This window comes from Patiria miniata, unplaced genomic scaffold (genome assembly GCF_015706575.1).
Source record: "Patiria miniata isolate m_02_andy unplaced genomic scaffold, ASM1570657v1 HiC_scaffold_11, whole genome shotgun sequence".
NCBI lineage: Eukaryota > Metazoa > Echinodermata > Asteroidea > Valvatida > Asterinidae > Patiria > Patiria miniata.
The window spans coordinates 4,929,480-4,953,612 of record NW_024037049.1 but is presented as its reverse complement, the minus strand read 5'-3'; the positions used below and the strand labels follow the sequence as shown (position 1 = coordinate 4,953,612).

Here is a 24,133-nt window from a genome sequence, read left to right as displayed (position 1 = left end):
CACTGAAGGAAAACAAGTTATGAAAGAACGCTATGAGAAGAAAAGTTCAATAATAAAGATAAACCCGTGTTTTTGGGTAAACCTCATCTGAAACTGTCAAACTGAAAACTGATGGGTTGTTTTCTCTAATTAACTGCACAGCGCTGTTCACAATGCTTATCAGGCCATTGACTCTATGCACAAACAGTAGGTGGCAACTCGTTATTACTTGCAATAGCCCAAGTTAGAGGAACATTTCGAACTACATGTAGTTCACGCACGTATGCCACAAAGTACCAATGACCAATTTCAATTTGAATGTGCACAAATGCACAGCATAAGGGGGGAGGGGGGCTAAACGTCCTTACTCACAGCTGAAAAGCTGAATTGCGAAGGACGCAGCTACAATGTGGTCGAGCCGCTGGCATGTAAAGGTGCCTGAGGCTGCCGCCATATGACCCAATTTATGACCACGGAGCACAGCCAGAGATAAGTGTTGATTTTTGCAAAGGGAGGAAAACTGGAGAGTCCGGAGAAAAACCCTCGCGGCACAGGAGAAAGTCAACGAACAACTCTCACATATGTTCCAAACCAGAATCGAACCCGGGCCACAGTGGTGAGAGGCAAGCACTTCACGCACTAGCAACCCAAGCCACTTGAGCGTCAGGCTTCGTCAGCAATGCATTCAAGAGTCTCCCCTAGTGCTCCCCACCAACTCCCCATTGTAACCATTGAGGGGGTACTTGTGCACAGAGTCTATATACATACCTGGTTCAATGCTTCCCCGTACCATACCAATGACGTTATATACTGTCCGTCTTTCATTGCGATTATACACCTCCAGCTTCACTTTTCTGAAAGAGAATTAGGAAAGGAAGGAGTCAGGTTTGTGCAGCAGTACTTTCCTTGCCTTCCGCTTCTGTGACTTAAGTTTTAATCCTTCCCATGTCTAAATGTAAAATTTCAGTCCCTGCCTGATTCTGTGGGTTTTCCCTGAAATACTTTTTTGGGGGTTTTCTTCCACCTCTCAAATGAACCTTTTTTTTTTCACTGTCTTCTCTCTCTGGATTTCTTCATGCTTTCGAGCTACATTGACTCTGCACATTTGAAGAATCTTTGGTTTTATCACTTTTTTAATGGTACTTAAACCATTTTTATGGAATGGTTAAATATTTATTTTAATTTAAAAAAAATAAAATAAAATGAAAAAAATAAAAATATCAGCTCACATTTTATGGCGAGTTATAAAAAAACAAACCCTGATTTTAAAGGAGCCAAGTCAAGTCATAGATGTCTTGATTTGTCTTTCTTTGATATGCATAAATATGTTGTAAGTTGTATTATTCCTTTTCTTTTCACAAACTCAGGAAACGAAATAATTCTACCAAAGAGATAATGCCTCGTATCTTGTGGCTCACGTTTTTTGGTGGCAATTCCATAATTTGCCAAACGCGGGATGGTAAAAAGGACAGCTGTGGGGTAGCACAGAGAAGGTCTGCAGGGTCACCATCAATCAATAAGTCTCTCTCAAATGACGTCATTTCCAACAGACCATCCACGTGCATCGACATTTTGAGCATCAAACTTGCATAATGTGCATTGGTCGCGTCGTATTTCGAACACATTTCGAGCAACAAGCGCTCATGTTTTGAACATTTCCAACACTGCGCAATGCGTGCTTGATTGCGTAAAATACGCGGTTGCAGTTCTCCTACAGAGATGGCCGTCATTGAGCAAGCCCTTTATCCAATTCCACTTTGATAAGTGGTGTATCTGGCTGGGGCAGGAGTGTAACATTTTCCCCTTAAAAATTTGTTTGCTTCTTTTTCTCTCTTTTTAAGGAAACAAAAGCACCTCACACCTGCTGCTAGTAGTAATAGCCTCCCCTGCTTTAACCATTTTTATGAATGAAAATAAAGGAGAGGGGGCAACTTTTCCTGAAAAATTACCTGCCCTAGCTGGACCCAAACCCTGGAGGTGCCACTGAATTTGACAGATTACTGCAGTAATGCTCCAACATTTCTAGATGTTGGTGTTACAGAATATTCTAGTGATCACAATGACAAGCCAATACTGAGAAGTACCACGCTTGGAAACAGACAAGGACTCCTGCAACCAACAGGGTACTCTGAGTATCACCTGTTGTCCAATGGAGCCTTCTCCATACCAATGTCTGATATATGTGAGCAATGCAAATTTTATGCGACCCCGCGCCAGCCAATATGAGTCGACTTAAGGAAATTGTGGCATCATTTTGATCAGAAATGTGGACCAAGCTGTTGATTGGTTGATTTGGCTGCCATGTTTTTGTAAGATAACAATGGGTTAGCGAAGACCCAATAGAAGGCCCTGCTGAATGGTCAGAACTTGAGGTCAAGACGCAGTCTTGTTTGGCATAATTAATCGCCGAATCTGCTCGCATATCATAGACCCTTGCTGTGCAAGGGGATATTCCAACACGGTGGGTGCCACCTCAACTTTTAATTATGCTTGATGGATAATTCTTTCCGCAAGATGATCTGGACTTACTTGGCATCTTTGAGTGTTGGACCCAGGCGGTACGTCAATCCTTGCAGTGCACCCCTCCAATCCTCTGGTGCTTCAGCACCCTCAAGCTCACTGCATCAACAATTAAAAAAAATATACTTGTATCTTCCGCCTTTGAGAAAGAGCCTGTTAAGATTGAAAATTATAGGCCCGCTAACTTTTATGATTGAGTATTTCAGGTCAGTCCATATGTGGAAGGCAGTTTGCAAAAAGTTGCAAACTTTTCATTTAGTTGAGATCCGTATTGTTCCAAAACAAGTATCTTTTCCAAACAACCTAACTTTCCCAAATATCCATTCATAAATTTAGCTTACACAAGTCAAGGAAAGAGGCGTGCAACAGGGAAGTCACAAAAGCTTGCAAGCGTTGACACGACGCACGCGCGGTTGCCATTATTCGTCGGTTCAGTGTGTGACATCGCGTAGCTGCAATTGGCTGAATGAGAATGTGGCCCGGATGCTGATTTTTGGTACAATTCAAAACATCACTCGGCAACTTTTGAAATGAAATCGAGATCCTAGATTATTGTTATCTCGGAATATACAGCATTCATAGAGCTAAAACTTCATCAGGTTAGTTGTTAAGCACCTGTCTCTAGATTTTGAGCACTTTTGTTGCTTCAAATGAAAAAAATGAACAAATGACAAATGATCTACCCTACCTTTAAAAGTGTTGACATGTACTGTTTAATGTGGGCAAAATAACATGCAAAAGATGCTCCAATGTTTGGGTTGCCTGTCAGTTGCCTTTTCAGCATGGTGTCACAGGTAACATGATCTATATATTTGGGCTAAATGTTGAACAAAAAGTTTGCTAATGAAAACAAACTGCATAAACTTTGCTCATGGAATTTAATACTGTCTTGTTCTGAAACGATGAATCACCAACTTTTTGCACTAAAGCAGCTGTAACACTGAAGTTTCTGTTTGAGTGACATCACAGTTTTGCTCATGAATATGGAAATTTGCGTTTGCATAAAAAGGTATTATAACCAAAAAGACACTGAAACACCCTAGAAAATGGACAATGAAGATTGAAAATGAACTTCAATGGAACACAAAAGGTACATTTGCAAAGATATTGCATTGAAACAAAACAAAATTATTTCATGTACCCCTTTCAAAATCTAGAGACAAGAGATGAAGATTGATCGGACTCACTCAAGGAGTTTCTTGGCATCGTCATAACCGATTGGCTGAACAGGAATGCTGGGCATATCAATCGACGATTCATCCTCACGGAATGCACTGTCTTCAAGGGTATAATTGTAAAAAAGTATGAATAACAGAGGGCAAATAGCTTCTATTTTTCATCAGGGTACCAAGTGGGGCTGTCCATATTCGAATAATTTAGTATTCGATTACTCGAAACTACATTTGACCGAATATTCGGATATTTGAAAATTCAAAACTGCCAGCTGAAACTACGTGCTGCACTGGTAAAAAGTTGCACAAACAGCGCGCCAGTTATAATTTGTGTGCGACAATCGATATGGGTGCTTAAGTGTTTTCAGTAACTGTAAAGGGCTTTAACCTGCTAAAAGGACGTGAACAATGATCCGTCGTCGACGAAAAAGGTATTGCCTACAAAAAAGTGGCACCTGACAATAAAGCCCTGCAACTTTACGATAAAATAACATCACAGCCGTGTTTATGTGCATGTGTTTTTTTCCCCGAATATTCAAACAGCCATTTGAATATCAGGTTGATGATAAAATATTCAAGCATTCGGTATAATCGAGACAGCCCTAGTACCCAGCCAAAAAAGTTTCAAAAGGTAGGTACCTGAAAGAAAGAAAGAAATAAACTAAGATTTTTTTCCCTCAATGACTTGATATAAATGCCTCTGAAAGGATAACAGCAGGAAAACGTGCATCCAACTAAACCTCTTGAAATCGAGCCGACAGAGTGCTAGTCTTGATTCAAGTCAAAAGTGTTTCTTTTCAAAAACCTCGCTATAAGCCGTGTGCTTTCTTTATCATTGCCGAAAATACTGTAGGCTAGAGTAAAAGAAATCCACGTAGCGACCACATCACACGTGGACATGTGGGTTTCCAACATTTTTTCTGTCAGTGTAAGATGATGTATGTATTTCTTGTGACCCAAACATTTGAAGTATGGTTTAAATAGTCAACATTCTAAAGCTCATTTTGGCGGTGTCTTTACAAAATGACTTTAGTGATGAAAGAAGTTATTACTAATGCAAAAGTTGAGTTGGAAAGAAAACACCCCTTCTCACCTAGTGATGGGTACCCAGGTGTCAGGGGGTCACCCCCGACGCCTTGTTGAATATACAGAGACCCCCGCTGGACCCCTGAGCCCGGTAACCACCACGAATCTGGGTAGACACTAGAGATGCCATCAACAGCATAGTCCGCAGGATCAGAGTAGAGTATCAAGCCTATGGCACCAAATGCTTCGGCTTGCTTAGCCTGAAAAAAACAAAAACAAGAACATAAAGATGTGCAGAGTAGATAAAAATGAATAATGAAGGACTTAGTTTAAACCAGACTAAGCAAGCCTATTCAATTGATTCAGCGTGGCTAAAAAGTTTGTAGAATAAGCTGTAGGGGAAACGTGATAGAATGAAACATCCATTTTGGCCGTTCACATGGAGAGTTGACTAATTGCCTACACATGTATCATTAAACCCCCTGCTGTCTGAACAGTCCCTGAAAGTCAAACAAATTAATCCTCTTCCCCTGCCATGCCTTTTACACAAGCTAGTCACCAACAGTCAGATCATATTTCAAGCAAGCACTGAGACTTGTCAAATTCAGTCAACAGACAAAATCAGTAGACAAAATGGTAGGCACAGCTGGTTACCTGCAGTCAAAGCATAGCTGTATCAAGTGAAATGAACAGTAACAGTCAGTCAATCCTGCTTAATAGGCTGGGAGCTCTTAACTGTTAAAAACAGTCACTTGATTGATTTTGACTGAAAGGACAACTTTGCACAGAATGTATGTTTGCATAGGAGGGTTAAAGTACAAGAAACAAGTGGTGCCAGTCTTATTCACACGTGACAGTTAGTCAATGAGATAAGTAGCCAGTCTAATTCATACGTGACAGTCAGTCAACGAGTCAGTCTGTCAGTCATGACACAGAGGACTGGATCCGCCCTAGACTGCAACTCACCTTGTCCCCTCGGAAGATCTTCCCATACCGGGCCACTGCAATCTTCCCAGTCACATTCATGTTGAGGCTGCCCTCCAATAACTGAAAATCTTCCACTCGCCCGTAATTAACGTACACAAGATCTCCCTATTAAAATATCAAAAGCGTCAGATTTCTACATGAAACTTTCATGCCTCTACGGCTGTGGCAACAACAACAAAAACAAAATTCAAAATCCATTCAGAAATATATACATCAAACATTTAAATAGAACCAACGTGATCAGGTTTATTTGAAAAAGAATCCACAATGCCGGTAAACCAACTTTCCAATTTTCAAAGCAATCAAAGCACCTTAATTATTTGCAGCACACATAGTTTTGGGATATGCATCACTGACTTGCAACAATCTGTGTCCAATATGTACATTGTGTATAATTTCTTGCTTTTGATGTTTTAAGAACCAAGATCCCTGCTCAGTGCTTCTCCTATCACACGCTTAGTGACCACTTTCGAAAGCCCCCGAAAGAGGGGCATATATGGCACAAAGTACGCAATATAGGTGTTCCCGGCTATTTCAAAACGTTTTTCATTCCAATTCACCAAATCTAATATTTAAATTCGTTCAAGAAGAATGTCGCTTCCTTTTTGTAAAACCAATTTAGTCATTATCATTCAATTTCAAAGTTTGGTCAACGTCTTTGAGTACTTTGGTCAAAACTAGTTGTCAATACAGATTGAGTTCGTCTCAGCTATTGCTGAACGACAGTATTTAGAGATCAAATTCGTTTTATGTCAATCCATTAAAAACTTGTTTTCAGTAAATTAGATTGGTGTGTGCTGAAGAATTTCCCTTGTGTCCTTGAGCACAATATGGCACATTTGTTCGCACGATGTTCTCAGACCGAGTAGGTGTGCTTAACTCAGCAAGCAGTACAAAAAGACAAGTGTAAACATCAACAAGAACAACAAAACTTTTAAACTTTTGAAACAAATTAAACAAGTATTCGAGTGCAAGACGAAAACGTCAAAAACTACGATGACCCTTATAGTTCCCCATGTAACATTTGTGTAAGCCCAAAACTGAGTCTAATGTATTTTAAGAAGATAAAATCAAAAGAAACAAACATAGATTCATGAAGAAAAAAAGGGGGGAAAAAAGTGGGAAATTGTTGTATCAGCAGCCTGTATGCCTTTTACTGAAGATGTCACACTGAAGTATGACGAAATTGAAAAAAAAAATTAGGACTAAATTGTGTGACATAAAACGAATTTGTTTTCTGAATAACACTTGTTTGGCGTAGACGAGACGAAATTGAATACTCTTGGATGAACATGTGTTCATAATTTGTATCCTTGTGGAGTCATTTCTTTGTTCTTGCGTACTAAAGTTTTCGAGTTTGAAAGTGTACATTCAAATTGCTGCTATTTTAACCAGAATTAATTTCCTGGGCTGAAATTTCGACTTAATATCCCTTAGGCCAAAAAAACAAAGTCTCCGGTTTCAGGTATGGAGCTTGCCCAAAAAGTGGTGCGGCGACACAGCTTTTTTTTTTTTTTTTTACCTGTTTTTTTTGCTTCAAATGTCGGCTGATGACTGCAAATGGTGCCCAACTAAACTTAGTGCAAATATTATGGGAGACCAGAGAGGCCACATAAAGCTTATTCTCGATCATAACCCCATCTAAAAACACGTTAAAATTGTGCAGCAGCAGAATTCCAGTCAAACCAGTGAGTTTGGCGGTTTTGAGACATCATCTTTCATTGAGAAAAAACCTTTTTCATTTTGCCGACGCGCATGGCTACGGCGACACGCGCGCATACCAGAAACCGGAGACTTTTTTTTTTGGCCTTACATAAAATACTTCAATTTGCGACACCTTGGAAACTCCTAGTTTTTGAGTAAAATCCATATATCTATTTCGTGATTATACCTTGTGGAGACGTATTCACATATACATGTAGAAATTGCTCTGTGGAGACGTATGCAATCTTTTGTTCCCTATTGTGCACATGTCTCCACAGGGTACCGTGTACCAGATCATATGAATTTGCTTGAACTAAACTTGAATAACTTAACTTGAAATTTGTATGAAAACGGATGAAATTGAACATTTAACAAATTTGAATACTAGGAAAGGAAAACGTTTGAAAATAGCCGGGAAAATCTATACCAAGTTTGTTCTGAATGTACACCCACCTGTAGCATCCCGCACAGTGGTCAAACCCCCCCCCCCCCCCCCCCCCCGATCTCCCTTTGTAATCATTGAGGGAGCACTTGTGCACTGAGTCAATAACACTTGAGCGCATTCCTCGCATTATTCCAAAGGGTTCAGAAGCATTGTTTCTTCATTTTTTGTTCGTACCTGTACTGTACCATTGGCAGCATAAGCATTGAAAGGTCGCACGGTGTCATTGCTGAGGGTCCCAACATCTAATGGAGGCTCTTCAGCTTGTGATTGAAAGAACTGGGTGTTGTCACTGTTAAGCACTGATACCTGGCAACAATTAAAAAGCCGACCATAAACATTTTGGGATAATCTACTTTGAATTTTTCTCAGGAACATATTTTGTACAGGAATCTACTCCTCTTAAATGCGTGAAAACTATTTGACATCTCTTTTGGGTTAATTTTATTGAAAATTTCACTTTTTTAGGCATTTAACAATTTTCCATGCTTTTCTGGACAATTGAGGGTGCTGTTGGTGTGATGTCATTTCAGGAAGACACTGTTCAGTTTTTGTTTTCTATTAAAATTGTGAACCCAAAAATTTGCTCATTGAAAACATTTGTCAGAAAAGTTTGCTTATTCGCTTACTACCATGTAATGACACAACAAATCAGCAAAAAAAAAAAATCTGCAACAGCAAAGTATCCAAAATTCTGGCAACTTTTGGTGCAGAAATAGCTGTAACATTGAGGTTTCTGCCGGAAATGATATCACAATTTTGCTCATGAATATGCAAATTTGCATTAGCATTCAAAACCAAACAGGCACCAAAATACCCTTGATTCCATTGAAAACAGCAATATGAAAATTGAAAATAGGGTTAAATAAGACACTAAAGTGCACTTTCAAGGATTGCATCTTTAAAACAAATGTATTTCATGGGCCCTTTGAGAGCATACAATTTATGCATGACTACGAATTAGATAATTTAAGAACCAATCGACATGCCCAACCTACGAATCCAATGAACTCTCACGGAGCCATTGATATTAACTGTAACTCATTCAATCATTTGCCACCAAATAAACCAGCCAGCCAGCCAGCAAACCAAACGTCAGCTTGCACCAGCAAAATCCACCAGGCAACTAGCCAAACAGCCAGCTAAACAGCCAATTGGCGAACTGTAAACTGGCCATCCAGCCAGTCAGTGAGCAAGCTGGTGAAAATAGCCAGCAGGCAAATCAACCGCCAGCCTGTTAGCCAACCAACCACATATGTCTTCTCTTCTACTTGTATACAAAGCAAAAACAACTACACGCAAATCATATAACAGCTGATCTCTCAACATATCCTCCTGCTAGCAAGCCGCCAGCCACAATAAACTCAGTCAACAGGGTATTAAGGGGTAGCCAAGCAGCCAGCCTGCCAATATTCAAATATCTTTCCTTAAAGTCAGGCGATCCCTTTAAAAGTGCTAGAGACCTCAAAAGTTGAAAACCACTTCCACATATGACCCTCCATCACTTATCACCAATGCTAAGTGATAGCGCAGCTGAGAGGTACAACCACCCGCAACCTCAAATACATCTAGATGCCAACTTCCCCCCCCCCCCCCTCCAATAGCTCAGGGTCTCACAGTTTTACATTAAACGAATATTGTAGAAAACGGTAACATGCACAAAACTTTCAAGTAAAAAAGCTTACATAGTTGGGATCTTCTTTACTGGGGTAGGACAGTAGAACATTGTAGGCATTTTGTCGGACCGGTTCCAGACCATACTTGATCCATTCGTCTCTGACGTAGTCTGCATTGGATTTGTCCGCTGGTGTTCCTGCTAGGTGGGGGGTGGATGTTAGCTTTCTGTGAATTAAGAAGACGAGAAGTACAAATCACGTATAAAGAGCAATGCTCCTTTCAGTGTGCAAGCAGATGCACAGGAAACCACTCTGAATGTTACACTAATCAGAAGAATTTTTGAGATCTGAAGGGTTTTTTGGCAAAACTCTACAAAATTAAAAATTAAACAAATGAATATTTATTACAACTGAATAAGAATATTGTTAGGACTATTTACATGGACTCAGGATCAGGAATGAGAATGTCTTTTGTTTCAAGCACTTGCACTGCCCAAATTATTTTTTGTTCTCTTTGTCTAAACGTCATCAGTTGTTGTGTTTATGCCTCAATTCATAATCCAAACATATCTTTTTTAGATATTGTTTAATTCTGTCAACTCAGAAGAAAGAAATATATTTTTTTGATCATTTGGTTTTTCTCATTCTTCAAAAAATTCAAATTTCTGTTTCAGATTATCTTGTACATGTAGGCCTAAACACTATTCTTTTATTTTTTGTAAATGCGTTCCTGATAAATATGCCCCTTTTATGATGACCTCAATAAAAAAAGTCCTAGTTCTATGGGAATACATTTATGCCAATGGATTGCAATTTAAATTTAATCTTGCAGCTGCTCTGTCCCTGAGGAATTAAAAGCTTCTGTGTGCATTATAATCACCCACAAGGTACAAGTACAGTCTGTACATTGCCCCATCAGGTGACTCTTGATAAGCAAATGACCAGCAAATACCCATAAACATGAAGTCCAGGTAGATATGCTACTACATATGAATGTTTGCATTTGTCAACAATTTATTGCAAGTCTTAAAATTTACAACCAATACTTGCAGCTGACAAGATCATATACATATATTTGCTCTTAGAAATAAACTACTTTGCACAGAGCAACCTCAGTCATAAAGAAATGCGAGTTGCATCTTTTTTGTGTGAAATTAGTTCTGGGGAAAAAGCCATGGTTTCTTTAATTGATAGTTCTGCCACCCCAACCACCAATAAATCTCCTCAAGATACAAAAAAAAAGGTCCACATATGTTTCTTTCATTCTACTTGTCTTGTTCAGTATAGTGGGGCAGATAGGGAAAATATTCGGGGAAATTGTGCCTTTGATGATACAAGCCAGGCACTTGGCACACAGTCAGAGTATGGCTTAGGAATGATATTTGGCTATAGGGCCATCACAGATTTGTCCTTTGAAAAAATATAGGTAAAATAACAAGCAATTTTCAAAAATTTCAAAATGGCTGCCATTGCTTGTTAGGTATAGCCAAATATCTTTCTCGTGACATACTCTGACCGTGCGCCAAATGCCATGCTTGTATCATCAAAAGCACAATCCCATCACCTATCTGCCATACTAGTATGATTTATGTTGTTTGGCTCATTTTATGACAGTCAATATGTTAAATTGTCAACATGAAAATGAAATTGAACTTTAAAAAAAAAATAACACCCGCCTTGTTATAGGCTGAACTTTGATGATTAAATTTATAAAGGTGTTTATAAAATGTTGCTGCTAGGTATTGATGCCACTTTTCAAACAAAAAGAACCTGGCTTGACGTGGAAAATAATGGCAATTTCTATTTCCTTCATCTTTGACAGTCTAAACCAACCGAGAGTTTTTAAAATATACATTCAGCACACTTTTTAGTGAGTGAAACTTGGATTTCTCTAATAGTGCTTTTTTAAATACATGTAGCTTAACACAACCTGAAGAATCCTTCTTTCAAAACATTCTTACCTATGAAAGATAGAGACTAATTCTGTAACAAAGCTCTTTTGTCTATGAAAATCTACTCAACATTTGAGTAACCTTTGGGTCCTGTGTTGGTGGGTATTTGTTTTGTTCACTCAACTTTTGGCTAAGTGTTTCAATGTATCAACAAAAACAATTCTAAATCCGTTTACAAATTTTCCAAAATCGTTTAAACAAAACCGGAATTATAGAAATTGGGCCTACGTTCACCATTCTCGCACTCTTCGTTTGAGTTAAACCTACATTACACAAATAATCAAAGATGTTTTCAAACTTATTTAATTTACAAAACCTTTGAAGCGCTTCAATAATTGATTACATTCAGGGCACATGTACATGTAGTTAAGTTGTTATTTTTTCAATGAGTGCCATTGTTGATTTATCATGTCAATCACACCGGTCTGCAGACATAATGAGCATGCATCAGCCTTTGTGAATGGCTGAACGTTTGAACGTTTAAATGGTTCTTAAAATATTTGCTAAACGTTTACAAAATTAAATGCTAAGTCACATCCTTACTTAGGGCCTGTAGATATTTGGTAGCACTCACTCAAGTGGCAAGACCATTATGCAGTAATTTAAGAGGGGTGCGTAGACTAAACAAGTTGTTCTACATTTTTGGTTGACGAAGAGCGACATTTTAAAAATAGGCAGTTATGACAAGACAAATTACCCCAGTATAACTTGATGAAACAAATGCTCCACAAATGTGGACCTTTTCTAACTTTTTTTTTTTTGGGGGGGGGAGGTGTATACAACTGGTGCTCCACAATAGTCTATAATCCATACCCTCTTACCTTAGGTATTCCTTCATGTTTCCAGCTTGCATCTCATTCATCAGCAACGTTCCAGCATCACTGTCTTCTTCTTTCAAGGCATCACTCCATCCCGTCTCGCAGCTCCCAACTTTGGGGAGCTGAGCCTGTGATGAGAACCAGCCTATAATCACCCCGATCCCGATCCCGACACATGCCGCTACCAAAGCGGCGATCACAACGATCGTTCTGTTACTCAGGTGCATTGTGGGGGATGATTTTCCCGTCCTGTAGCTTCTGACCGTCACTCCTGCATCGGGGTCGCGGATCTCCAAATCAGACCTGAGTGGACTAGTCAGGTGGATCTCCGCAGTGGGCTGGTCGTCTTCCTCCTCTCCAGGCATAGCAGCCTCTGAATCCGAGTCCAGATACTCATAGCGATTGTCATAGCGAATAGGATTCATTATCAGGCTGGGCTGATCAACATGCTGGGCTGTGATTGGACGAGGCCTCAACAGTAGTGGGACAAACTCCAATTACAGCTGACCTGCATGTAGTAATAACACAGATTCAAGGTCAGTAAAATCAAATTTAGCTGTCGGGTATCGAGGCTGATAATCAGGCTGTGCAAATACTTAAGGCTAGGAACAGGATTAACCTCTGGAGTTGGTTCTGTTTAACAGGTGTGTGATGAAAACCTGCTGTACACTTTGCAGACTCAAGCATACTAATAATTGAAAATACAGGCAAATATGCAGGTGAGATCAAATTCAAGATCAAAGTGAATGGTCCTTGAGCATTTTAACTGATAATTTTAACTGATAATTTTAATTAAAAACCTGAGGAAAATACAAAGAAAATTGTGTTGGAAATGAAAAAACAATAAGTTTCTGATGTAATTAAGCAAATAATGAGTGGGGCAAATCAGACAGATGGCAGTGAAATCAAGTCACACTTAAAACCAGACCTAGATAAATTAACACCCATTAAAATACAGGAAAAAGTTGTAACTCAACATACAAACAATTGGGAAGGCTTGTTTTGACCAGCCAGTAGGCAATTAACGAAGAGTTCTTAAGGATGGGCTGTGGGTTTTTTACACAGTCATGATATGAATGTGAACTGAATTGAATCATCTTTAGTTAATGCCTCACCAGAGAGATTGAATGAAAGATGCAACAATATAAAGCCTTCATCTTTATCATCCTCCTCAATCATCTTTTTTCCCCTTTAAATAAGTAAAAAGTAAAGCAACGATTTATGGCCTTAAATTTTATATGGAGAAGGTAAATAACATTTAAATAAGCAAGAGAAAATACCTCAAATTGGCAAAAAATAAAAGTTGTCTTTTTGGCAGAATTCCCTCAACTGACAAATTTAAAGAACTATAGGGTAGACAACTGTACATGTTTAAAATTTACCAACACACAAGAAATTTTAAGAAGCAAAATATAGGTTTCAAACCATTGTTCTTATATGTATAAAACCATAACTAACTTGCATCACTGTGTTTCTGTTGTACCAAAACTTACAGAATCTTCCAAACAACTTTAAATGCACCTAAAAAAAACCGAGAGTATTCACACAAGCTCGAATTATCACAGCCTCATATTCATTGAAGTCAGAACTTTTACCACCAAAAAAGTGTAAAAGCCTTTGTGATACAACAACAAACCAATTGCTGAAAAGTGAACAAATGATGTCCAGAAACTGTCTACAACAAAACGTGTCCATCGGCAAAAAAAAGGGAAAATGGAATGTGGATCTAAAAGCGGCTTTCTCAAATATTATAGAATCACTGGAAAAGTAATTGAGCTGCAACTAGAGGTTGTTGACTTAACAGAGTCACAGAATGTTGTCATGACTGGCCTTGTCTCCTCACCCCCCCCCCCCCCCCCATCTTGTTGATAATATTGTCCGTGTGAGGAGTAGGGTGGTTTGATGGCACACAAAGTGACCTGAACAATGTACCATCAGCACCAAATTCCTGGTTTTTAAAGGTATAGGATCATTTGCTTTTTGGTGCATTTTTTCGTTGCAGCAACAAAGTTGCTCAAAACAACAAACCTGTTGAACTTTCAGCTCAATGGGTACTCTACATTTTGACAAGCAGAGAAAACGTGTGCACAGTTTTGTTGGTCTTGTAAATGGATTATATTGCTAACGCATAGAAAATGTGCTTGCATGCACCTTTTTTGAAACCACCTTCAATTTTAGTTTTCTTCCAAACGTTACCATTTTAGGTTGAATAATTTCACAGGGTCTTTGATACCAGTCCTGTCATCTTAAATCATTAACTTTTCAGTTAATTGCAAATGTTCATACGTGGCTTAGTTTAATACTGGCTTGGAAAAGGTTACATGTAGATGTTCAGAAAGATGGAGTGCTTGAAGAAGAAACCTTCTTCAGTGCGACGGTCCATGGCTAGCAATGAAACCTGTCAGTGCAAGTGTTATTCTTGCCAGAAAAGATTCATGTATCTACCAAGCAATTTCAAATGTTGTCTTTCTTGTTCAATCAAATACATGCTAGTATATCTCAAAAGTCCAAGACAGCAGAGGAAACTTAATGGCAAACACACAAACATTATTTATTGTGGGATGTAAAAGAACCCTCCAAGCAAACCTTGTCACAGAACACACACCCTAAAAATGGTAGCTGGGGAAATAACATGTGTGAGCCACAGACGGTTCATTTCACCTCAATCATCACTTTCAGAATTGCCCAAAGCTCCTGGGCTTGTGACTGATCCATGGCCTATGGGGCCTCTTGCTATCACAGGCACAACAGCTGAGCTTCATGTACTTGTATGCCAGTTTACAACCATGGAAGAAGGTTCCGTCTGGCAAAAAAATACACATGTAGGTCCTCAGTACAACATTGGTCATTATTTGAAATAGAATTTTTAAAAAAAAGTTCATACAAGTGAGCAAAACTTTGTATTGCTTTCAAACTGAACATTCTCTTTATGGGTACATTTATGCCCTGTACATGGATTTTTCTGTTTGGAGAACACTTGTTTTAGAATGTATAAATCTGCATCTGGAAGTGTAAGTAGTAGAAAAAAAAGGATAGTTGCCACAGGAGAAATTAGGAGGAAGTTATTTATGTACAATATTCAGTAACATCTTTAGCAGTAATTCATCCGAATTAACACAATGTGAATGAGTACAAACTAGTACAATCCAAGAGAATATGATTAACAACGAAAAGCACCAAAGTTCATTCCTAGTAAGAATAAGAATGCTTCCCACACGTATAATTAATACGTCATTATTCATTAAAAAGAATTAAAGGGAATGTACATCATTGGCTTTTGCTGTAATTTTCAGAAATGAACCATTTGAGGGGTTAGTATAATAGATCAAATATTGTTTAACTGACATGTTTGAAGTTTTGTGTTCGAAAATGCTTGAAAAATCAAGAAAAACAAAAATGTTTAAGTAGTCTGGTTCCCTGACTCCAATAAAGATAAAATGGATCAATTTATAGATGTCGGAAAATTGTAAGGTAAGGGAACCCGTCTAGCTGGCCTGCACCCGTTCATAAACATGTAACCAATAGCAAACAACATTTGGACTGAAAAAAAATTTGTAAATTAGGAGCAGTAGTTGAAAAATAGTTAGGTTTTTCCAACGCTGGTCGGCCGACCACCGTTGGAAATGTTTACAAAAATACCATTTTCAAAATGACTTGACACCAGGTGCCATAATTTTACAGGATGCTTAAGACTGTCATTTACCAACATCCTAGTAAGGTATTTCGTAAAAACTTGGTAGTTTTATTCTTCGATGTTTGCAAATGTTGCATTTTCCCTTTAATTACAGTATTCAATACATAAAAAATAAGAAATGTAAAAGTATAGGTCTATTTAATTAGGGTTAAATTAACTATTTAAACAAAAAAGTATCTTTCAAAGACTTGGAAATGAGGATTGCCATGTCAGGTGGACAAAATATTTGGCAGTGTTCTGTGAGATAGTATCCCTACAGATCATGGCTTTTTGTCACACTACAACACTGACTTATCACCACCTTCTGTTCAGGCTGTTTAACCTTGCATGATGATGCCCCTCTTCATTGCATCTGATGAAGTAGTTGTGCAGTAGCTGCAAAAGCTTAATGCAAACTTTTATTCTTGTTGGTGATTTTAAGTGCTACCTTGCTTTTTCAGTGTTTCTGCCTGACTAACACATAAGGTTTCTCACCACTTTTATCCCAGCGGTAGGCCTATACAATGCGAATTATACATTTTCCAAACCAGGGCTTCGTCTTTGGCTAACCTCCCCAGCTCCATCAAAATCCATTCCCCATTTTGGTGGATTTTGCAGGGACTTCGTCCTGCAGGTCTGGTTTCAATCAATATTGATGGAGTATGATGGACTTGGGCCTGGAGGCCTAAAGCAAAGCATGCTTTGGAAGCAGTGTGATTGATGGATTTTTACGGACTTGGTCCAGTACTTAGTAAAAGACAGTAGGGAGTTGGGGTTTATATTATTAGGCCCAGGGAATGCTGGCTTAAAATAGGTCCAAGTTCTGCTTCAGAAACATAATGATGTGAAATCAAGATTTGTACACAGGACATGGCGATTATCTAGGATCTGGACCATTTATATTTTGACTGATAATTGCAGAGCCAATGTTTTACCATGCATGTGCAGACGGTATTACTTCAGCCAATAACTCAATTCCATACAAGTTTTCATTGATTTATTTTGTGTCAATTGTCATACAAGAAATGTATGTGATATTAAAGGGAAAGTACAACATTTGCAAACATCGAAAAATAAAACGACCAAGTTTTTACGAAATACCTTACAGGATGTTGGTAAATGACAGTCTAAAGCATCCTGTAAAATTATGGCACCTGGTGTGAAGTAATTTTCAAGAAAATTGTATTTTTGTATACATTTCCAACAGTGGTCGGCTGTCTGCAAAACGAATGATTACATACCATGGTTTAAATAAACTAGTATTTAAACTTGGAATTTTTTCATATTTCAAATCCCTCTGTAATGCTTTTCTTGGACGAAACGATTAACAATTTCATAAGATAAGATTTGAAGGTTTGTATGGTGAAGACAGCAATATGATAAAGATTTCCCGTGGAATGATGTGAAAAAAATCTCTTTTATGAGTTTGTAATGTTCTGAAAAGAACCGAGGGAAACTCAATTTTCCGACAGTATACTCTGCGTGTTGTCAGGAGACTGAGGGATTCCAACAGTGAAGAGGTGTTATGTAGTGTGACTGGAAGCAGTGAAGCGCATGAAGGATGCAACAGTGGAGTCCTAGCAGGAGCAGGGGGGGGGGGGGGGTTTGCATGATCAGCGAGGCTGTGTGGTGATGATGGGGCACAAGATGTCGCTGATGGAGAAACAAATGTCTTGGGGCACCGTGTAGTTTTTTTGGATTTTGATGGCCTCTCTAATGCGGCGGGGAACCATGCAGTGCTCAATGCCGGTGATGCGTTCAGACTGCTGCTAGTTGATCTGGGGATCTCCAGTGTGGGTCTGTGGGAGTGCTTGTCAAAATCTCTGCACCTGCCATGGGCTTTGTGTTCATTGAGTCTGGTAGGGAGGTCCCTGCCAGTCTCGCCGATAAACGCTTTGCCACATTGGCAGGGGATCCCGTACACTCCTGGTCTGCACTTGGTGTCTTGCCGGACCTTATGTGATTGCAGCAGGTTCTGGATCTCCAGGGGCTCTGTGTGCAAAACTTGGATGCAATTTTCTGGAGAATACCATCAATGTGTTGCGGGAAGTACTGTCTAGTAATGGAACGTACCAGAGCCGTATACCAGAGCCATACGAGAGTCGTGAGTTGAGCATAGTGCAGTGCCACAGGCCTACCGCTACCATTAGGGAGTGAGCACCCGCGAGTGGCTACAAACTATACCTGGCGAGTATACATGTAGGGGAACACGGTCGATCGACTCACCAACTTTTTAAAATTGGCAGAAATAAATTGAGAACTGTATTTCTTGCTTAATAAGATTGATTGTAAAAGTTAAGTGTTGTGAAGTAATTGAATAATTGTTGTTTGAAAGAATATGCAAACCCATATCACCCCAAGTGTAAAGGAATCTTGTAACCAAACTCCAAACTGCAGGAATTTTTCATGTATATGTTTATTATTCTGGATGTTGTATACTGTAAAGAAATTGTAAATAAGTTCAAAACAGAAGAAGTGGTCATTTCATTTGGATGTTTTTAGTTTGAATGAATCCCAGGGTCACCATGACTAGTTCAAGTTCAATTTATAGTGTGCGTATCAAGCCCAAATTAAGTTAGGTGGTGACATAGGTAATGGGTAATGGAAGTAGTGGCCCTAATTAACTAGTTGACCTTGGGTATCTAGAGACTCTCTGGTTGGGGTGGTTCTGGGATCTTGAGTCTTGACTTGGCTGGGCTTGTAGCCATTGCGTTGTAGTGCTGTGGTGATGTGATGGAGTTCCTGGGGAGGTATTACTTGTCGCAGATGTTGTACGCCCTACAGACAAGGACCTGGTTGCCTGAAGCTTTAATCTGGAGGCGATGAAAGGAATTGCTGTGGCGGTATCTGTCGGTGTGAGTTGGTTTCCGGTAGATGTTGCAGAAGAGAGCGACATCCTGCTTTCTGGTAACCTCAACATCAAGAAATGAAATGTTGCCATCTCTTTCTTGCTCCACGGTGAGTTGGATGCCGCTGTGAAGCCTGTTGAGGTGTTCCAAGAAGAGCATGAGCTTCTCCTGTCTGCTGCCAGCTGATGAAGGTATCATTGACATAACTGAGCAAAACCCTTGGTCTATGGTCTGCTGTGGTGATGGCGGTCTGCTAAAACTCTTCCATGAATATGTCAGCCAGAACTAGGGATATAGGAGATCCCATGGAGGTTCAGCCATTGGAAGCTGAATGAGGTGACACAGGTGAGAAGATCATGAAGCTGGTCTGGTGTGAGGTCGGTTCAGTCCTTCAGGGTGGGATCTAGTTGAAGTATTTCCTTGGATATGTTGCAGGTGTCAGAGGTAGGGACATCGGTGAAGAGAGAGATGACTGCAAAGCTGACCATGATGTCATCTGGCTGAAGGGTGAGATCTTGGATGAAGATTGCAAATTGGTTGAAGTCCTAAATGTTGTGTTCGGCGTTGCCTACCCGAATGGTGAAGGATCTTGTCAAGGTGTCTGGCTGTGTTGTATGTGGGGCTTCTCCGGGAGGCTAAGATGAGGCACAAAGGAACATCTTGCTTGTGGATCTTGGGCTTTCCGAAGAACCTACAGCATTTGGAGCTGGATGGTCCAAGTTGCTTGGACAAGGACTGGAAGATGTTGCTTGACCGCTGGAGGGTGAGGACCGAATGATCTCATAAGGCACGGATCGGGGGGGGGGGGGGGGGGGGGGGGGAGTGGTGGGGGAGGGGGGTTTAGTTGTAAAAAAAAAAAAAAACAAGGGGGGAGTGGCATGGGCGTCGTGAGGGGGGGGCAAGGGGGGCACTTGCCCCTCCCTGGAAAAGCAAAAAAAAAAAAAAAAAAAAAAAGGAAGACAACAAAAGACAAAAAAAAAGAAGAGAAAAAGAGGCACGAAGACAAAAAGGTGTAAATTTAATGAGTTGGGGGGGGGGGCCAAATGTCCCTGCCCCCCTCTAAAACTGATAAATCGAGAATGTGTTGAGAAATACAAGCATTTTTTGGCAAAATTTTTTTTTGCCCCCCTCAAGAAAAAATCCTGGCGACGCCCATGGGGAGTGGTGGGGGAGGGGGGTTGTACAAAAAAAAAACCAGCTCTGTCCAAAAAAATTATTTCCAAAGATATGCATACAAAATAATGCTACCCCCCCCCCCCCCCACCCTAAAACAATTATACCAGTATTAATATACGCCTGTGCCCAAAATACGGACACAGCCTGCTTGGTTATGATGGTGCATATATTTGTACACTATCCTGTAATAGTGTTAATAATCGTCGGAATTGAACAACGCCCCCATTGAAAGTATGATACGAGCCCGCACACGATATACCGCAGGAACAGAATTGCCGCCGCTGCGGTATATTGTGTGCATACGTACATCGTACGGCTAGCTGGCTGACGGTACACGCATGAGCGCGCACTATACAGAAAGGATTAGCGCAAGGTAATTTTAGCATTGTTCAGTTGGACCAAGCTTGCAATTGAGTTATGCGCCTTTCAAATGTTCCCCCCCCCCTCCCCGCGCTGCCCCAGGTCCGATGCCGGGATTTGGTCACGTTTTTCATGCCCCAGGGTGGGGATTTTGGTCACTCAAATTACATTGTTAACATTGGCGTACTACATGGAAAGGCAATCACCTAGTACGCTCCACGTACGTATGTCACTTAAATTTTGCCCAAGGGGTGGGCATTTTGTCGCTTCAAAAGTTACAATCCCCACGCGTCTTGGATGGGGCAGCCCGGGGGGGGGGGGGGGGGGGAATTGATAGGCGTATTACACACAAACTGACATGACTGATGCCAAGAATCATCCACATTTGGCTGGAAATTACGCAAAAGCTGGACAACTGACACAGGCAGCAGGTTCTGAATTTGTTATTAAGAGGGTGAATGTTTTTGAAAGCATATGCCATAAATCAACTAGGCACACAGTCTGAATGTAGCATTATTACATGAATTTTAATTTTTTGTTAAATATGGCCAAACTATACATCAAATTAAAGCTCTCGATGGGAGAAATTCAATGGTGCAAACAACATTGTCATAGGTGCTTCCGTTCAGAAGTTATGTCCTCCCAAAGACACCATACTCCTGGAACTCTTCTGGTCGTCATTCGAGTTAATGTATTTGTTAACTAAAAACCGACCATACTATTCAGTTTTGGTTCAAATATAGTCAAACTATACATCAAATTAAAGCGCCTGATGAGAGAAATTCAATGGTGCAAATGTCATTGTCATAGCTGCTTCCGTTCAGAAGTTATGTCTTCCGAAACACACCATTATTACTTGTGAAACTATTCTGATTGTGTGTGTGTGTTTTTATTTCTGTAACCAGGGTGGAGCAGCACCTACTGAGGAGAAAGTGATGCCTCCAGATATTCCCTTATATCAGCATCCCAATTCCTATGCCCCCCCCCCCACTTTTTCTGCATGAGATGGAAGAGTAATTTATATTAATGTAACCTTATTGATCTTCAATGATTAGGTCTCCTTTTGGAAGATCTTCCTGCAGCTTGTGGAGATCCACTCATGACCTTTTGTGATGAAGCATGAATCCAGAAAGACTAATTTATGTGTAAAATAAACAGGGAATATTGACACACCTTTTAAGACATTTTCCTTTCCTCCAATAATTGAAAAATTGTTGATATTCCCTGCCCTGGCTACAATCCAAAGGGCTTTGGAAAAAATCTGACTCCACCAGAATTATGTCTCACTGCACACTTACCACCCCTCCCCCATCGAAGGTTACAAGTCAAGTTTTGGCAGCAAATGGAAATGCATTATTATTGCTGATGTAATTAAATTAATCCTTTAATCAAGTTAATACATGATGATTTTTATTATTATTATTAAATTAAAACATTAATTTTGAAATCAACTGAAATACATTTGTTGGTCATGAATGGACGTTTGTACGAGTTTCATTCATAAAAAACAATGAGTTACTGGTGCAAACTTGACAGCGCATCATCATCATCAACTGCGTCAAGGGTTGGCCAAACATCAGCGCGGAGATTGTCATTAGACTTATAAACAAATACATTTCTACAGACCGCAATCAAACGCAGGAACAAAATCAAGATATTCTTACTCAGAAAGGACCAAGGAATTTAGTGATATAGGTTTACAGGAATCCCCCCATGTTCTGTATATCTAAATTGTGAAAAAAAGTGGCAAATTTGATCAAAATTTGGCAAAAATTGGCACAAATTACCTTAAAACCTTATTTCTTGACCGTTTGAAACGAAACAAAAAGCATCGGGCTTCGGCAGATTGTCCTATCCTATCTGGTCAATAGATGGCAGTATTTATTGATTTGGAAGTCAAGAGAGGGCGGTATTAATCAAAAACGGTAACCCATTTTCGAGGCATGAAAATGCCAAACTTAGTGTCAAAATGGCCGCGCTCATGACGGCCGTCCAGAAAATCACGCTCTGAAACTTCTGGTTTTGGACAAATTGAGGTATGTTTTTCCCGATCTATTGCCATTTTGTAAAAGAAGACATATTTGTCGACATGTAGGAGTGATTTGAAGCTGAAATAGCTTGATGGGACACAGTAACATTCATTTGAAAAACTTCAGTTTTGTGTGTCACCAGAATAGGAAATGTCAATATCGCGGTACCTCTAACATTGCTACTGAATGTGGAGAAAATCTGGTGACAAGTCCTCCCGGTGTTAAGTGAATTCAAGAAGTGTGGCCTTACAAGCCTTACTTCCATGACTTCGGTCCGAGTTCGGAGGTAAGCCCCTATCAGTATCAGCCTATAGGCGCCTAGGCTACATTTATGAGGCTAATTTAGCTTGAGTAACTCCAGCTGACATGTTCCATTATGGAACATGTCAGCTGGAGTTACTCAAGCTAAAGTACAAAATAAGGCTAATTCATTACAATGTTCGAGGACCTTCCTTATTTTATAAACTTACGTTTAAATTCCTAATTGTTGGTGCTTGTTTGAGGACTTTGCTTCATAGGTTCTTCAGTAAAATTACTTCACTTTTTGGTAATTTAAAATGCAGTAGTTGGCAGTACTAGTAGTGATTTCCCAGTGGAAAACTACGTAACAATAAACACGTGTCGTACTCAAAACACAAAATAGAGCCGCGAGTCTGGTTCCACACTCATATTCCTACTCATCCGCAACTTGAAGTCGTCAGGGTTGTTTGCGACCATTAATATGTGAACTATAGAGGGGGTACTTGCAAATTGCAAACTTTCTCAGCTGGGAAAACTGGGCAGAGGGCGGGCTTAATGGTTACCGTCCGCTAGCCTTAACTTTCATTCGCTCACACACACTGCTCGTACACAGGGGTCATGCAATGTAGTTTTTATTAACGCAGTCCTTGAAAATGCACCTTTCATTTAACATTATTTTCAGTTGTTGTTTTCCCATTTTCAAGGGTGTGTTTGCCTAAATTTGGTGCCTTTATCGTTTTTATGCTAATGCAATTATCATGAGCAAAAGTGTGATGTCCTACAGGCAGAAACCTCAATGTTACAGTTATTTCAGCACCAAAAGTTGCCCGAACTTTAAATATATTGCCGTCATAAATTTTCTTTCCCGCGGTGATCCGTTGTTAAGTACACGGTAGTTAGCCAATGAGCAAACTTTTCTCACAGATGTTTTCAATAAGCAAACTTTGGGGCTCACAATTTCAACGGAAAACCAAAACTGAACAGTGTCTTCCTGAAATCACATCACAGTTTCAGCGCCCTCAAATGTCCGGGAAAAGCATGGACAATTGTTTTTATAATTTTAAAAAGAAGTGCGCCTTTCAACAAAATATACCAACATTACCGGCACACTTTCGCAAAACGTGGTTCGGCCAGCTTTGTGTGTTTTGTGCGTAAACCTGATCAGTCAGCCGATCACGCCGGCGCTCAGTTGACTTAAGGCAAAACCGCAAGTCCCATCATAAAGAATAAGTTAACCGGACCATTTTTTTCCAAGAGTGTGTCTCTAATGAATGGGCTTCTAACTTAAGAAGTTTTGCAAATGGAAAAGACACTTTGGAAACATTCAATCAGTTTGGATATTATGCTTCATGAATTTCTGAATAAACGAGCACATTTTTAAACAGTATTTTGTTACTATTATTTTTCGGTGTGGTGGGGGGGGGGGGGGCGGGGGGCCGGGGGCTAGACAGACGATATATCAGAATGGCGCAATAAGACCGACAGCGGGCGCAATAATTTTGATTAGGGTTTCAAACATATCTACGCGAGTCATTTGCATAGAAAGTGACCCCACAATTTTTTTGTAAAAACGAGACCGTCTAGTTTTA

The 24,133-nt window shown here is 39.8% G+C and overlaps 1 protein-coding gene across 3 annotated transcripts in view; it reads right to left on the bottom strand.

Annotated features, from left to right (window-relative positions):
- The window catches only part of LOC119742693 (N-acetylated-alpha-linked acidic dipeptidase 2-like), a 30,935-nt gene extending 7,937 nt beyond the window's left edge, over window positions 1–22,998 (bottom strand). Inside the window, exons 1-9 of one of the 3 annotated variants that reach the window (XM_038218859.1) lie at window positions 22,775–22,998; window positions 12,220–12,724; window positions 9,516–9,672; window positions 8,008–8,139; window positions 5,664–5,789; window positions 4,765–4,957; window positions 3,687–3,777; window positions 2,509–2,598; window positions 748–833 (exon numbers count right to left, since the gene is read on the bottom strand). In XM_038218859.1, coding sequence (XP_038074787.1) covers window positions 748–833; window positions 2,509–2,598; window positions 3,687–3,777; window positions 4,765–4,957; window positions 5,664–5,789; window positions 8,008–8,139; window positions 9,516–9,672; window positions 12,220–12,641 — 1,297 coding nt within the window. In that variant the 5' untranslated portion in view covers window positions 12,642–12,724; window positions 22,775–22,998. Of the gene's footprint in view, window positions 1–747; window positions 834–2,508; window positions 2,599–3,686; window positions 3,778–4,764; window positions 4,958–5,663; window positions 5,790–8,007; window positions 8,140–9,515; window positions 9,673–12,219; window positions 12,725–22,061; window positions 22,105–22,774 lie in introns of those variants that run through there. The other 2 variants (XM_038218866.1, XM_038218874.1) reach the window with 2 other exon arrangements.
- Between the last annotated feature and the right edge of the window lie 1,135 nt (window positions 22,999–24,133).